The sequence below is a fragment of the Panthera pardus genome, unplaced genomic scaffold, assembly GCF_024362965.1.
Source record: "Panthera pardus isolate Hobbes unplaced genomic scaffold, ASM2436296v1 HiC_scaffold_11, whole genome shotgun sequence".
Taxonomy (NCBI): domain Eukaryota; kingdom Metazoa; phylum Chordata; class Mammalia; order Carnivora; family Felidae; genus Panthera; species Panthera pardus.
This window is the reverse complement of record NW_026526666.1, coordinates 85,119,485-85,133,445: the sequence shown is the minus strand read 5'-3', so window position 1 is coordinate 85,133,445 and position 13,961 is coordinate 85,119,485. Positions and strand designations below refer to the sequence as shown.

The 13,961-nt window shown below is 44.0% G+C and overlaps 2 protein-coding genes across 2 annotated transcripts in view; both read left to right on the top strand.

The window, feature by feature from the left end:
- Positions 1-10,737: 10,737 nt before the first annotated feature.
- On the top strand, positions 10,738-11,639 carry LOC128775861 (40S ribosomal protein S21-like). Its single transcript, XM_053898626.1, has 2 exons — positions 10,738-10,883; positions 11,091-11,639. Exons 1-2 carry the CDS (start codon positions 10,738-10,740, stop codon positions 11,173-11,175), a joined length of 231 nt encoding a protein of 76 aa, XP_053754601.1. The 3' UTR covers positions 11,176-11,639.
- Positions 11,640-13,240: 1,601 nt separating this feature from the next.
- Positions 13,241-13,961, top strand: part of YTHDF2 (YTH N6-methyladenosine RNA binding protein F2) — a 33,875-nt gene continuing 33,154 nt past the window's right edge. The window contains exon 1 of the mRNA XM_019432464.2: positions 13,241-13,578. Within this exon, the coding sequence (XP_019288009.1) occupies positions 13,552-13,578 (27 nt within the window). The 5' untranslated portion in view covers positions 13,241-13,551. The remainder of the gene's footprint in view (positions 13,579-13,961) is intronic.

Here is a 13,961-nt window from a genome sequence, read left to right as displayed (position 1 = left end):
TACTGAAACATCATCATATTGGGGTAAGTGCAGCGACAGAGCTACTGGCTGGGAGCTGAGAAGAAAGGATCAGGGACCTGACCCAGCTTAGGGATAGGGGTCAGCAAATATGGGAGTACTTCCTGGAGAAGGCGTATACCTAAACTAATGTAGCAGAGACCATTTTTGGCTAGGTGTTTTTTTTTTCTTTTTTTGTACTCTATTTCAAGTAGTTGGTCTTATTTATACAAGAGGGGGAAAAATCCTTAGTCTTTTGCTGCCTCTGCCTCCAGAGCTAGGCAGAATCAGCAGCATGGGCTGTCTCCTGAGAGCATCCCACTGGGAAAAGCCGAGTCATGCGTCAGCTTCTCAGAATTTCCATCAGAGGAATCCAGTGCCAGACTGGAGGTTAGCTGGTAGAAGGTGAATGTCCCAAACCTTCCTGCCATGTGGTTTCCACAAAGGCCTTGGAGTCAACTGTACAACGGTCATACCTTAGTTATGTCCCTCCCTCATTCTTCTCCTTTCAGTTGCTAGGCTCCTTCCCTATTCCCACCCCCAAAACAAAACAACTCCCAGTTATTCTGAAGTAAAAAAATGGACAATATACTTGAATATTCAAGATTCAAAGCCACTTCACGTGAAGTTTCTTGCACGCTTCTGTCCACATTAGGGAAGGAAGACTAATGTTAATACAATTATCTTGGAAATTGATACTCAGTTCAGATGGTCTGCCACTGTGGTGGTGGCATTTTATCCCGTTTCATGAAAGGCCCTATGGTAAGTCTGTGTGGTGGGAAATACTAGCATTGGTAACATCTGATTATAAAGATAGTATAATCAAGCATGAGATACAGAATTACCAGTTCACTGAATTATAACTGGTCCAGGTTTTAGCACTATTAAGGAGGTGGAAAGGATAAAGAAAAGGCTGAATTCTGAAAATAGGCATGAGGTTGTGATTCACTTTGGGCAATACTCCTGAGGAAATAGTCCTCTCTGAGAAGAAAGTCGGATGCTAGGCTAGCCTGCATTTTCAGACAATTTCCCTAGTATAGTTGATTACGGATTCCCTCACCCCTAGGATACCTCTTGGGGAAATTCTTACCTAGTTTGTAATGTATTACAATAACAACCAAGGTTGTTACCCGAGACAATCAATTCTGCTAGATTTGGACTCTTTGCCCCTGGAATTTCTCTTCAGCAGCCCTAATTGAGACCTTTCTAGGGTTCCCTCCCAATCCCGGAACAACTTTCTTAGTCCTGATGTATGCAATTTAACTTCCTCTAGAAGGTTCTATTTTCCTCTAACTTCCATTCCCATACTACTACTTCCCTGGCCCTTGCTTTTGGGAGCCAAAGGTGAGTTAGTTCCTAAATTCTGCCATGTCAGTAATTCAACTTGAGACCATCGTTTTTGTCAAGGTACCTCCAAGAGCCAAACCTCAGTATACACCAATCATAGTCTGGGTCTTCTCTACTTAAAACAGCTTCCCTGACTCAATCAGGCACCTGAATTGAAGCACCTTTGGGATGTTCTTATGCAGTGACTATAGGTAAGTTCCCCAGAACACATAGATTCTAAAACCTGTGTTTATTTTTTTAAAAGGTTTTATTTCTTAGTAATCTCTATACCCAACATGGGTCTTGAACCCACAACCTCAACATCAGGAGTCACATGCTCCACCCACTCAGCCAGCCAGGTGCCCCTAAAACCTATCTTTTATACCCAATTGATTCTGTATCTATGGCTCATGGTCCAGGCTAAGACATGCCTGTTTCCTGGATAGATTATTTCAGCCAAGTATGATTCCTACTGCCTCTTCACAACTACTTGAAATTTCTGTTATGTTTTACGAGCCTCTCAGCCTAAAAGTAGACTACAACCTGCTTTGAAATTGCCTCTGGGTTCTCCTCTTGCATCTGTGGTTTCCAATTCTGTATTCTTTACTGATAGTTATGGCTTATAATATGGTATATATGGATTTATTTTTCTAGTTTTGAGAACAAAAATGAACAATAGTATTGAATCACATCTAAGGATAAACATGAAGCTGGGTAATGACCCAGAGGAAAGACAAATTCCTTAACGGGCTTTGTAGGAGCTTCCAAAGAAAGCATACAGAGAGGGTTACTTGCATTTTGAAGTATAAGTTTGTTTTTTAAGAATTTCTCTGCTGTTTTCTTTAAAGAAATCTATGTATTATAGAGCAGACTGGAAGCCCAGAGCCCTGATTCAGCCTGAGACTTTGTTTGGTCCACATTTTTGTTTTAACTTTTTGTGAAATATAAATGCATATAGGAAAGTGCACAAATGACTGTACAATTTGAAAAGGTTAAACTACACACACCCATGAAATCAGCTACTAAATCAAGAAGGAAAAAAAAAAAAAAGTTACCAGCATCTTACCCAGCCAGGATAACCAACATCTAGCTCTCAACACCACAGCTCAGTTTTACCTGTTTTTGAATTGTTTTGTGACTGGTGTTTTCTCACTCAGCATGATGTTGTAAGATTCACCCTTGATGTTGTGTGAAGTTGTAATTGGTTCCTTCTCATTGCTCTGTAGAAACTAACTGTGCCATAGCTGATCCATTCTAATGATGGGTGCTTGGGTAGTTTCCAGTTTGGGGGTATTATAGATAATGCCTCTGAACATTCTTGTACATGAGTTTTGATGAACATATATATGCATTTATGCCTACATAGTCTTTCAAACATTAGGCCAGTTCACATGTAAAATTCAAAATTCAAGATACACCTCTTTAAAAAACAAAAACAAAAAATATAATAAAAAAAAAAAACCCAGAAGAACTGACAATACTGGGTCCATATTTCCTCACAGCAACACTTGACTGGAACTGATTCCTGTCTCTGGTGGGGCATGGTTTCTTCACCATGTGACCCTGTTCCTATTATGGACCTAGACTTTCTTATTTGGTAGCCTGTTTTTTGATTCAGTAATCTCTTAGGACACTCTTCCCCCAGATAATTGCAAAGCTTATTTCCTCACTTCCTTCAAGTCTCTGGTCACATGTTACCTTATCAGAGAGGACTTCCTTGACCACCCACCCTATTAAAAAATGGCAACTTCCCCTGCACTATGCTTTCTAGTTTTCTTTACCCTATTTTATTTTCCTCCATTTTACTTATCTGACATACTTTTTTTTTTTTTCCCTCCCCAAACTAGAATGGAAGCTCCGTGAGAGCAGGGGATCTTTCCGGTCTCTTACTCACTGCTGTTTCTACAGTCCCTGGAACAGTGCCTGGCATGTGGTAGAAGCTGAATAGATATTTGATGCATGAATACTAAATAGCCAATACTCATTGAAGGGGAACTATGTACCAAGCATTGTTCTAAGCACTTTACATTTGTTAACCCATTTGGTCCTCACAACAATCCTATGTGGTGGATAACATTATTTACTTCATTTTACAATGAAGAAACATATTTACATTCTACTCTAAACAATAGATACATTGGAAGCATTGTAACTCATGAAATTTATTAAACAGAGTCTTTAAATGTCCTACAGAACTTAATACCTAAAAGGAGCCCTTCAATGAATCATTTTATAATAATGGTGTTTTATTTGAAGACATGTTTAGTTACTACCGAAGTTAAAATTTTCAGTTGTAGGACTGAGTCTTGATCAGGCTGCAGCTTGGCTAGGATTGCAGAGATCTGGGGCAGTGGTAGCTGATAAGATTTTGTGATCTGTGCTAAGCAGCAAGTCCCCTGTGCCATCTCTCCAGAGTTCCAGGAAGGAAGTACTGGTGGGAGGGAAAGTTCACTTAATGAAGGATTTTAGAACCCAGATCATCTGTCAGTCACAGGAAGTACTGACTTACCACACTTATATTTCTATGTATCTGTGTAATCTCTATGCCCAATATGGGGCTCAAACTCATGACCTGAAGATGTAGTTGCACACTCTACTGACTGAGCCAACCAGGTGCCTCTGACTTATCACTTTGTTAATGGCCCTGTTTGAGATGTTGCCCGTGTCAGGGTCCCTGCTTAGAACTCCTTTCTTTCTTTGTTAAGGTCCTCCTCTGTGGAGCCCAACCCCTTGTGCCAGTCGTTACATAGGATCCCTACTCCATAGAACATCGATAGCACTGTAAAGCCTTTGCTAACTGAGCAAAAAGCAAATATTCCCTTGGTCCAGGAACAAAATGGAACTTTTATGCCACAGAAGTGCTAGGTTCACACTGCTTTTGACTGAGACACTCCGGTTAGCCTTTCTGAGCAAACTGGACTCATATTCTTGCCTTGTTTAAATTCTCTGTAGTTCCTGCCCAAGGACTAAGGAAGGATTTATCTGTAAAACATTGTCACAAATAGTTCAGACACAGTCATTGGTTTAATTATTTTTTCTTGGCACAAACTTAAAATTGAACCAGCCCTCCCTGGCTTCATTTCCCCTTGGCATTATCTCCAGAAATCTCATTTGCCCTCCATTTTTCTCTCTGATTATCAGATTGAGACTGTAGCTGTTCCCTGGTACACTGCTACTCAGACTTTTAGGTCTTATGTATCAATAAAAGAGGGGAAAAAATGGGGAGCCTGGGTGGCTCAGTTGGCTAAGCGACTGACTCTTGATTTCTGCTCAGGTCATGATCTCACAGTCATGAGATCAAGCTCTGCATTGGGCTCTTTGCTGAGAGCGGAGCCTGCTTTGGATTCTCTCTCTCTCTCTCTCTCTCTCTCTCTCACTCTCAAAATAAATAAACTTAAAAAGAGAGAGAGAAAAAAGTCTGAGGAACCAACCTGGAGTTCACGACATTACATTTTACCAAATAAAGATTTTTTTTTTAATTTTTTTAATGTTTTATTTATTTATTTATTTATTTTTAATTTTTTTTTTCAACGTTTTTTTATTTATTTTTGGGACAGAGAGAGACAGAGCATGAACGGGGAGGGGCAGAGAGAGAGGGAGACACAGAATCGGAAACAGGCTCCAGGCTCCGAGCCATCAGCCCAGAGCCCGACGCGGGGCTCGAACTCACGGACCGCGAGATCGTGACCTGGCTGAAGTCGGACGCTTAACCGACTGCGCCACCCAGGCGCCCCAATGTTTTATTTATTTTTGACAGAGAGAGAGAGAGACAGAGCATGAGCAGGGGAGGGTCAGAGAGAGAGGGAGACACAGAATCCGAAGCAGGCTCCAGGCTCTGAGCCGCCAGCACAGAGCCCGATGCGGGGCTCGAACTCACAGACCGCGAGATCATGACCTGAGCCGAAGTCGGACACTCAACCGACTGAGCCACCCAGGCGCCCCTAAAGATTCTTTTTTAAGTTTATTTATTTATTTTGAGAGAGAGAGAGAGAGAGAGAGAGTGAGCAGGGGAGGGGAAGAGGGAGGAGAATGAGAATCCCAAGCAGGCTCTGCATCCTCAGCACAGAGCCTGATGTGGGGCTTAAACTCACAAACCCTGAGATCATGACCTGAGCCTATATCAAGAGTCAGATGTTTAACCAACCAAGCCACCCAGGAGCCCCTTTAAAAAATCCTTATTTTAGGGGCGCCTGGGTGGCGCAGTCGGTTGAGCGTCCGACTTCAGCCAGGTCACGATCTCGCGGTCCGTGAGTTCGAGCCCCGCGTCAGGCTCTGGGCTGATGGCTCGGAGCCTGGAGCCTGTTTCCGATTCTGTGTCTCCCTCTCTCTCTGCCCCTCCCCCGTTCATGCTCTGTCTCTCTCTCTCTGTCCCAAAAATAAATTAAAAAACGTTGAAAAAAAAAATTAAAAAAAAAAATCCTTATTTTAGGGATTTAATAAAATAAAAAACTTAAAAAATATATCCTTTCTGTGTCCACATTTTATTTTTTATTTAAAAAAAATTTTTAATGTTTATTTTTCAGAGAGAGAGACACACACACAGAGTATGAGCAGGGGAGGGGCAGAAAGAGAGGGAGACACAGAATCTGAAGCAGGCTCCAGACTCCACGCTGTCCGCACAGAGCCCATTGCAGGGCTCGAAATCGCAAATAGTGAGATCATGACCTGAGCTGAAGTCTGACACTTAACTGGATGAACCACCCAGGTGCCCCTTATTTTATTTTTTAATACATGCTTCTTTTTTAATTTTAAAAAACATTTTTATTTGTTTTTTGAGGGGAGGGAGGACCAGAGAGAGGGAGGCAGAGGATCCAAAGCAGGTTCCGCACCGATAGCAGAGAGCGTCATGCAGGGCTGACTCATGAACCATGAGATCATGACCTAAACTGATGTCAGATGCTTAACCCATTGAGCCACCCAAGTGCTCCTTGTCTCCACATTTTATTTTTTATTATTTTTTTTAATGTTGTTATTTTTATTTTTGAGACAGAGACAGAGCATGAGCAGGGGAGGGGCAGGGAGAGAGAGGGAGACACAGAATCTGAAGCAGGCTCCAGGCTCTGAGCTGTCAGCACAGAGCACGATGTGGGGCTCGAACCCACAGAATGTGAGATCGTGACCTGTGAGATCATGAGCTAAAGTCGGACGCTTAACTGACTGGGCCACCCAGGTGCCCCCCTCCCCGCTGCCGAACATTTCAAAAGGTATACTGACTCAGCATATTTCAATTTAGAATTACAAAAAAGAAAGAAAGAAAGGAAGGAAGGAAAAAGAAAGAAAGAAAGAGAAAGAAAGAAAGAAAGAAAGAAAAAGAAGAAGGAAGGAAGGGAGGAAGGAAGGTAAATGGCCAACTCTTATTGGCATAATTTGAAAAGAAAGGGCATTTTTACATCAAAAAGAGAAATAATCTCAGAATAAGGAACAGTCCTCTGCATTGAATACATTTAGCTTTATGAAAAACTCATCACATGACCATTACTTTTCTTCCTGGAGGACTGGTGAAAATTTCCTCTAGACTCTGAATTGAATTTTCAAGGCATTTTTACTGCTGGCTCTTTCTTGGTGCTTGTTCTTTTCTGCCCTTGATGTCTCTAACAGCTGCCTTTGGATATACACAGCTGTGAATAGTGTCCGAAGGCCACCTGGCCCAGCTGCAGGTCTTTTCTTCCTTTAGCCATGTTCTCACATTGCTCTTTCCATGCTTCCAGCCAGCCAGTCATAACCCACACCTGCACATAACAAAGCCAATCATCCACTTACCTTGGGATTTCCAAAGTGCCTTTCTTTTAACATTCAATTGAGCTAGTTAAGTCTGTACATTTAACTTTTTTTTTAAGTTTATTTATTAGTATTTTTTTTTTAGTAATCTCTACACCCAATGTGGGGCTCAAACTCACAACCCAGAGATCAAGAGTCATATGCTCTTCTGACTGAGCCAGCCAGGCACCCCTGCACATTTCACTTTTTAACATATGTTGGTCCCACCAGACTTTCTTTGATAAAATGGGGATTGACATTACTAGGGAGAATTCTGAAAATAACAAATTAATTCAACAAATATTTACTTAGCTTTGGAATATAAAGATCAATAATAAAAATACTCCTTGTCCTATAAGAAGTCATACGTTTATTGAAGAAACAATATGTAAGCTAGGGGTTGGTTCTCTTAACCTGGGGTCCACGGGATAGATGGCTTGGGGATGGGACTGCTTAATGAGATTGTTGGCAAAAATTTGGGTGCATGTACCTTTTCCTAAGGAGAAAATTCATTATTCCCATTAGAGTCTCAACTGAATCCAAGACTTCCAAAAGAAAAATAAATTTTGAAGTAAGCAGTTTTAATACACTAAAATGTTACAGTAAGGAAATATGACTAATATTATGGGTGAACAAAGAATAGAGCACCCTTCTCCTTGGGGGAAGAAATAAGGCATCATTTGATGAGGGTCTTGAAAGACAGGAGCTGGGTAGGGGAGATGACAAGGGTTTTTGAGGCAGAAAAAACTGCATGTGCAGAATTGTGGGTTCCAGGAAAAAAAAAAAAGTGTATTTGAGAAAAAGTTCAGTGTGGCTGGGGCACAAGTACACAGTGAGAAATAGACAGAGCCAGAGAGCGGCAAGCTTTGTACACGTTGAGTAGACTATAGAAAACCAGCAGAAATCTTCAAAAATAAGCTCTTACACGGTCAGTCGTGTGTAAACATTTCTCTATTCCTGCCTTACTAAGGGGGTGACTTGGGCAGTGAGGTCTACTGCTCCTGAAGGCTAGAAAGTTTTGAGAACTAGAGCTCTAGGACCCAGCCCCAGCCCATGGCAAAATTCTGGAGTATGTACAATCTGTCCTCTTTTTCACTTTTTTTCTGTCTTATCCCCACTCCTCACTTCAAATATAAGGAAGGATTGCTTAGGTTTCTACCTTCTAGACATCTAAAGTGGTGGAACCAGAAGGGACCTTAGAATTTATTTTGATCCAACTTCCTTATTTTATAGCCTTGGAAGTAGATTCCAAGTGAGGGAATGGTTTACTCTCCTCGTCTCCCCTTCTGTCTCTCTGGTAAGGTACTGGGCCATTTGCTATTCTCTCTCTCTCTTCTGAGGAAATTGCATGGATTCCTTTGACTTCCACTAACATCTCTACACCAAAGATTCCAAGATTTGTATTCCCAGCTATGTTTCTCTATGTCCTCTGCCCTTTGTTTACAGAACATCTCTATCTGATGTTTTATGTTCTCCTGAAAACTATGTCTAAAGATAAACTTATGATCTTTCTCCACTCCCACAAATGTCCCCACATTAAAAAATGCCACCTCTGGGTGCCTGGGTGGCTTAGTCGGTTAAGCATCTGACTCTTGATTTCAGCTTGGGTCATGATCTCATGGTTCATAGGATCGAACCCCGAGTTGGGCTCTGCACTGACTGCACATGGAGCCTGCTTGAGATTCTCACCCTCTCTCTCTGCCCCTCCCCTGCTCACACACACACTCTCTCTGTCAAAATAAATAAATAGGCTTAAAAAATGCTACCTCATCCATCCAACTAAAATAAAATCAGGTATCATCTTTGATAACTCCTTCACCTTTAGTGCTCTTCCCCCAATCTAATCCATCACCAAGACCTCTCATTTTACCTCCTAAAATGTTCATTTAGTCCATTTCTGTCTTAATTGCCACTGTGTTAGACCATTAGCTTTTGCCTGGACTTACTACAATCTTCTTCTAACTCCTAATTTACTCTCTTCTCCCTAGGTTTATTTTCCACACTGCAACCAGAAGGAACTTCTTAAAACACAAAACTCACACTGATCATTATTTGCAGCTAATGACTAAAGTCCCTGTTTTTCTCCTTTCTCCAGTCTCATCTGGTGCCACCCTCGCTCTCATTATGTGCCAGGCATGCTGGCCTTCTTTCAGTTCCTCACCAGTGTTAAGCTCCTTCCCCACATAGGGCCTTTGCACATACTGTTCCCAACTTCCTTTCCCTCCTTGTGTGGTCAATTTCTGGTCACCCTTCAGGTTTTAGCTGAAGCTTATGAGCTCAGGGAAAAATTCCTTAGCTCCTTGACTAGGCTAGGTCCATCTGTGCCTTCTCATTGCACTTTGCACAACTGTAACTGAATAACTATTTGCTCCCTGTCATCTCCCCTGACGTATAAGCTCCAGAGGTAAGTGAACTCTTAAGACTCTCTCTCTAGCACATTGTCTGGACCTCAATAAATACTTGCTAGAAGAGGGATTGAGGGGCGCCTGGGTGGCTCAGTCAGTTAAGCATCCAACTCTTTAAAAAAAAATTTTTTTTTACATTTATTTATTTTTGATAGAGAGAGACAGAGCACAAGTGAGGGAGGGGCAGAGAGAGAAGGAGACACGGAATCCGAAGCAGGCTCCAGGCTCTGAGCTGTCAGCACAGAGCCTGACACGGACGGGGCTCACACTCATAAACTTCGAGATCATGACCTAAGCCAAAGTCGGACCGACTTAACCGACTGAGTCGGACCAGCTTAACCGACTGAAACACCCAGGTGCCCCAAGCATCCAACTCTTGATTTCAGCTCATTGTTTGTTAGATTGAGTCCTGCGCTGGGCTCTGTGCAGGGCAGGGAGCCTGCTTAAGATTCTCTCTCTCCCTCTCCCCCTGCCCCTCCACCCAATGGCAGAACTGGAATTAGAACCTAAATCCATTTCCAGTACAGTATTCTTTTCTCAAACCATGAAGGGTCTGTCCCTGTAAGATGATACCCCGCTCTCCAGACTTCCTCTTCCTTTCCCAGTGATTAAATTATCCCTCTTCTGTTCAGGGGCCAGTTATAGCCAATTTGGTGAACTAATCCAGGTTTAGAGTTTACCCTTCTTTCAAGGATATTTGCATTTTAACTGGGAAATCCTGGAGGACAGAAAATAACCCCAAAGGAACTACAGAAGTCCCCTTTTATCCACAGGGGATATGTTCCAAGACCTCCCTATGGGTGTCTGAAACTGCAGATAGTATTGAACCCTATATATACTGTTTTTCTTTCTATATATACATACCTATGATAAAGTTTAATTTACAAATTAGGCACAAGAGATTAACGATAATAATAAAACAATTGTAACAATATACTGTAATAAAAGTTATGTGGATGTGGTCTCTTAAGAATATCTTATTGTAGCTGGAGGTGCCTAGGTGGCTCAGTCAGTTAAGTGTCTGAGTCTGGATTTTGCCTCAGGTCATGATCTCATGGTTCGCGAGATCAAGCCGTGTGGCAGGCTCTGTCCTGAGAGTGCAAACCCTGCTTGGGATTCTCTTTTCCTCTCTCTCTGCCCCTCCCCCACTCAAAACGAGTAACTAAACACTTAAAAAACAAAAAACAAAAAATATCTTATTGTAGCTTTCTGCATTCGTGCTTGTGGCAGTGGCAGCAAGGGTGCCCTTGACATGTATAACAATGCTGGCAAGTTCATGGACCTGTATGTGCAGCAGAAATGCTCCGCCAGCAACCACATCATCAGTGCCAAGGACCACAGGTCCATCCAGATGAACACAGCCAAGATTGACAAGGTGACAGGTAAGTTCAATGGTGTGTTTATTTTTTTTAAGTTTATTTATTTATTTTGAGAGAGAGAGTGTGCACGAGTACAAGCAGGGGTGGGGAAAAGAGTGAGGGGGAGAGAGAATCCCAAGCAGACTCTGCATTGTCAGCACGGAGCCTGAAGTGGGGCTCGATCCCCCGAACTGTGAAATCATGACCTGAGCTGAGGTCGAGTTGGATGCTTAACTGAGCCACCCAGGCATCCCCTCAATGGTCAGTTTGAAACCTTTGCTATCTGTGGGGCCATTTGCAGGATGGGTGAGTCAGATGACTCCATCCTCTGACTGGCCAAGATCCACAGCATCATTTCAAAGAATTTCTGACTGGAGAGGGTGAAGGATGTGGGATATGTGTCATAAATAAGTAGCACCTCCCTCCCCCCCCCCCCCACCATTCTTATTACAATATACTCACCCTTCTTGTGATGATGTGAGATGATAAAATGCCTTCATGATGAGATGATGTGAGGTAAAAGATGTAGGCATTGTGACCTAGCATTAGCCTATTATTGATCTTCTGACACATGTCAAAAGAATCATCTGGTCTGGACCACAGTGGACCGTGGGTAACTGAACCCGTGGAAAGTGAAACCTCAGATAAGGGAGAACTACTGTAAGAAAAATTTCAGGCACCACAAAAGTCATTGGAAGGAGGGAATTTTCACTACTATCCCTTAATCGGATTATAGGAAAGGAATCTTCAATGTACCAGATTTGCTTCTGTGTATGTGTGTGTGTTTTAAACTTTACCTTCACAACAAACCTGTTAGGTAGATGTTATTATCCCTTTTATCAAATGAGGGAATCTCTGAAAGTTCTAGTAATTTACCTAATATTGCAAATCTGGTGGTGAAGCCTCCCCTTCCCAGGACGTGACTTTTGGTCAATCCTCTATTGATCATATCGTGCTGCTTTCAAGTATAGGCAACTGCTTACAATTTATACAAAAGTCTGGGCTATGAGGTTAACTGGCTGAATATCTTAAAAAGGAAAAAAAAAAGGATTACTAGGTTTCTCTTATTTCCTTGGTGGGATCTATGCTCTGAGACTTGACATTTTATGGTTTCTGTCAGAAGTCCATCACATATTGATGCCTGGCCTTATTCATTCCAACCATAAATGTGATGGTGTGCAGAAAAAATGCTTTGAGCACTTTGAGCAAAATTATAATGCAAAATCCAAGGTGCTGTGTTATCATTTATTTTACTACTGAGTCCACCAAAGCCTCCTATTTCCAGAGAGTGGATGGTATCAAGTTGACACGGAATAGTGCATTATTTATCTGTTTACTACTATTTGCAATAACAAAAGCTATTAGGAGATGGGTGCCCTAGGATCAAATATCCCTACATGAATTAGGTTTGCTGCTGATTACAAATGTCTTTGCCCATATTTTGGATCTCCTCTGGATTATGATTCCTGAAAACAGGATTTCTTTTGAGGGTGGAAGTACACTATTGTGTTTCTCTTAGTGTCAGATACACATGATTATTTAATAGCTTTGTGACCTTGGGCACATTACTTAACCTCTCTGTTTCTCCAGTTGTAAAACAGACTGACAACTATTTTGAAGCTGCTGCTAGCTTTTAAATGTTTTAAAGAACCTATCAACAATACCTAACCTACAGCAGGTATTCAGTTAGAATTGATCTCCCTCCTTTCCCAGAGTAAGGACATTCTCTCTTGGAAGTCCATAGTTTTATAGATTCTCTGGACTTGTTGAACATACATGGAAAATTTTGTGTAGATGAGTGAGGTCTGCTTTTCCTGAAAATAAAGCCACTCTTTAACAGAGTATCCTGGCAGGCCAATGACTTCCCTAAAAAGGAGCTGTAGATGATCTCTGCAATGCCAAATATCCTTTGCAGGGGACCAGATTTTTTGTGGATGTTTTAGTCTTTGGGCACTCTTTTTGAAGTCCAACAGAGGAGGATAATCAGGTCCCTGGTGGTAGTGGTGGCGGCGTGTCTTTCTCTGGGCAGGGCCCCCATTAAGTTTCCCTGGGGGCTGTGACCCCTCTCAGGGTTCCCTCCCACATGGGGGTGGGGTGCCATTTGCAGCTGGGAGGCTGGTTTATTTTGAGGTCTCTGGCGCTCCGGGGGTCGCTTTTTGAGAAAACAGGCTTTTGTGGGTTTTCTCAAGCTAAAAACTACTCTATCCAGGTGTTAGTCAAAACCTCGCGGCACGACCCTGGCCGCCCCCACCTTCCTACAGGCCCCAATCCTGAGGCGGTGGGGGCGGGGAGGCCGCACTCGCCGCTTCCGCTCATCCAGACCACCAGGGGGCGCTGCACCCCCGCCTCTTCCTTCCCGGGGTGCTTCGCGCCGGGCCCCTTCCGCGTGGGTGAGTGAATGTGAGAGTCAGCGTCGCGCCGCGCGCGCCGTTCGCCTCCGCCGCTCGGCGCCCTTATTTCGGCTGCGAGGGGCGGGCGCGCGCGTAAAGGCATAGAGACGGGCGTTGAGTTCTCGGGCTAGAGCGTCGCCGAGTCGGAGCCGGAGCCCGAGCCGCGCGCTGTGTCTCCGCTGCGTCCGCCGAGGCCCCCGAGTGTCAGGGACAAAAGCCGCCGCCGCGCCGCCTGCTCCCGTCGCCAGGGCTCATCCGCCGCCGCCACCGCCCTGACGAGAGTCCACAGCTGTCGCCACCCGTGAGGATCCGAGAGCCATGTCGGCCAGCAGCCTCTTGGAGCAGGTACAGGCCCGGCCCGCATGCCTCGGCCATTGTGTGAGGCGAGAGGTAGTCCGACTAGGCCCGGGCCCGCCGCCCCCGGTCGGGCCGAGCAGAGGCGGCGCCTCTCGCGGGCCGGGTTTCGGGCCTCTCAGGCCGGCCGCACCCAGCGCCTCGCCCTCAGCCCGTACTCCCCGCTTCTCCCGCTTCTCCCTGGGCCTCGGAGCCCACCGGCCGCGCCGCCTTCGCTCTTCTCAGCAGGCCTCTTTTCTTCCTTGTTTCCTTCCCCTTCCTTGAAGCCCTAGTCTGCTCGCGTTGTTTCTGGCGCGTCCCCCGCTTTCTCTCCGCGGGCCCCGCCGGCCTGCGCTTTTCCCCGCCTCCCGTTTTCAGCCTCCCCCTCACCACCA